Source organism: Mirounga leonina, unplaced genomic scaffold (assembly GCF_011800145.1).
Source record: "Mirounga leonina isolate KUSES-001 unplaced genomic scaffold, KU_Mleo_1.0 Mir_454, whole genome shotgun sequence".
Taxonomy (NCBI): Eukaryota; Metazoa; Chordata; class Mammalia; order Carnivora; family Phocidae; genus Mirounga; species Mirounga leonina.
The window spans coordinates 5,178,172-5,180,211 of record NW_023270763.1 but is presented as its reverse complement, the minus strand read 5'-3'; the positions used below and the strand labels follow the sequence as shown (position 1 = coordinate 5,180,211).

The window sequence follows — 2,040 nt, the reverse complement described above, 5'->3', positions numbered from 1 at the left end:
GACCTGAGCCGAAGGCAGACGCTTAACGACTGAGCCACCCAGGCGCCCTTAAAAATAACTCTTAATCTCAGGAGTATGCCTAAACACTTGTAAGGCTTTAAGTGGGGAAGTGGAAAAATCACACAACTAGGGGAATTCAAGACCTGGGTATTTGATGTAGCTCCGCCTACAATTTAGCTGTGTCACCTTGGGTAGGTCATTTGACCCCCAGGGCCTCAGCATCTTCAACTGCAAAACAAAGATATCAGACTCAATTTTCTTTGAGGTCTCTTCCAATATGAAAATTTCACGAATCTAGGAAATTTCAGTCTCTCCCTATTAAAGATAAGCACTAGATCTTAACCCAGATTTTTTTTTCCTTTAAAAAAAAGAAAATAGCTGGGGCGCCTGGGTGGCTCAGTTGGTTAAGCGACTGCCTTCAGCTCAGGTCATGATCCCAGGGTCCTGGAATTGAGCCCCGCATCAGGCTCCCTGCTCAGCGGAAGCCTGCTTCTCGCTTTCCCACTCCCCCTGCTTGTGTTCCCTCTCTGGCTGTCTCTCTCTGTCAAATAAATAAATAAAATCTTTTTAAAAATAAAAGAAAAAAGAAAAAAAAAGAAAATAACCCAACTTGGGATGCTTTCCTGGGGTAAAGTTTTATCTGGGAGAATAAACCACAACTGAAAACGATGTCTAGAAAATGGGGAGAAAAAAAGGAAAATCACACCCTGACGTAGCTAAAATAGAAACTTCAATCACCCTTGGGCCATTCTGTCAATAGTTATTCAAAGGCTGCTACTCTAATCACTGCTTCCTAAAATAGAAACATTTACAGAGTTGTCTCCTTCTCATTCCCAGAGATTCAATCCCAATAAAAAGCACAGAGTCCAAAATCAATTTACAACTTCCGAACAAGTTGCAGGGAGCGAAGGAAACTCGCAACCCATCTCACCAAGTCATTTGCATTTAAGTAGGATTAGAGCTAAGAAACGGTTCTTATTATAAGATGTGAGAAACGCACAGGAGGCAGGTGACATCTGAAAGGGAAGCAGAACTGCCAGAAAGGGATGTAGGCTGAGGACCTTCGGGCAACAGGTTCAGAGCTGGTACCGCAGCCTACCCCGGGAGAGGTCGATCCCTGCCACCCCGCTCGCCGCCCTCCCGGGGCCCAACCGCGTCGCCTCGCCCCCGCTTCGGCCCTCGAGAGGCTGCCCGCTCCCCCACCCCACGCCCCTGCGGCAGAAACCTCCCTAATCGCTCGCTTCCCCGGGCCTCCCGCCCCGGCAGGCCCTCCGATTCCTCGGCGCCGACGCCGGACCGGGCCCGGAGCTTCCTCCCCGGCCACCCCCGTCGCAGTGGCCCCGCAGCCTGGGTTCCCGCAGCCCCGTCCCCGCAGCTGGCCCGCTCACCTGCACCTGTTTGCGGAAGTGGCGCGGCCCCCGCACTGCCGGCGGCCAGGAGCAACAACGGCAGCAGCAACGCCGGCGGCCCCGGCATCTCGCCCACGGCGCGGCCCCGGGGCCGGCTCTCGGGTCGCCTTCCGTCGGTCCGTCCGTCAGTCGGTCCTGCCTGCCTCAGCGGCACCCGCGCCGGCTGCTCCTGAGCACACGTCGCTTCGGCCAAACCTCAGCCTGGCTCCTGGTCCGCACCCGCCGCCCGGGCCACAGAAACACCATCCTTCCCGCCCGCCCGCCCGTGCCGCCGCCGCCGCCGCCGCCCCCTCTCAAAAGCAGCAACGGCAGCAGCCCTGCGGAGCCGCGGGCCAGGGCAGCCGCGCTCCCGCCGCCATGATGGGCTGCGTCATGTGACGTAGGGCGGGGGGCGGGACGCCGTGACGAACAGCCCAACCAGCCAATCGTCAGTTCCAAACCGGCTGGAGCGGCCCCGCCCACCATCCTGAAAGAGGGAGGGTGGCCGCCGGTGCGCCCCCTGCAGACGGAGGAGTGCGTGGGCAGCGGGTAATGCCGACAATTATTTTAATTTTTAAAATACAGGGAAGTATAGAGGAGACAATAAAAAGCAGTCAGAATCCATATGAATCTTTTTTCAATATTTTAAAAT

At 55.7% G+C, this 2,040-nt stretch overlaps 1 protein-coding gene across 1 annotated transcript in view; it reads right to left on the bottom strand.

Moving 5' to 3' along the window:
- LMTK2 (lemur tyrosine kinase 2) overlaps positions 1–1,677 on the bottom strand; it is an 80,099-nt gene extending 78,422 nt beyond the window's left edge. The window contains exon 1 of the mRNA XM_034988364.1: positions 1,389–1,677. Within this exon, the coding sequence (XP_034844255.1) occupies positions 1,389–1,476 (88 nt within the window). The 5' untranslated portion in view covers positions 1,477–1,677. The remainder of the gene's footprint in view (positions 1–1,388) is intronic.
- Positions 1,678–2,040: the final 363 nt, after the last annotated feature.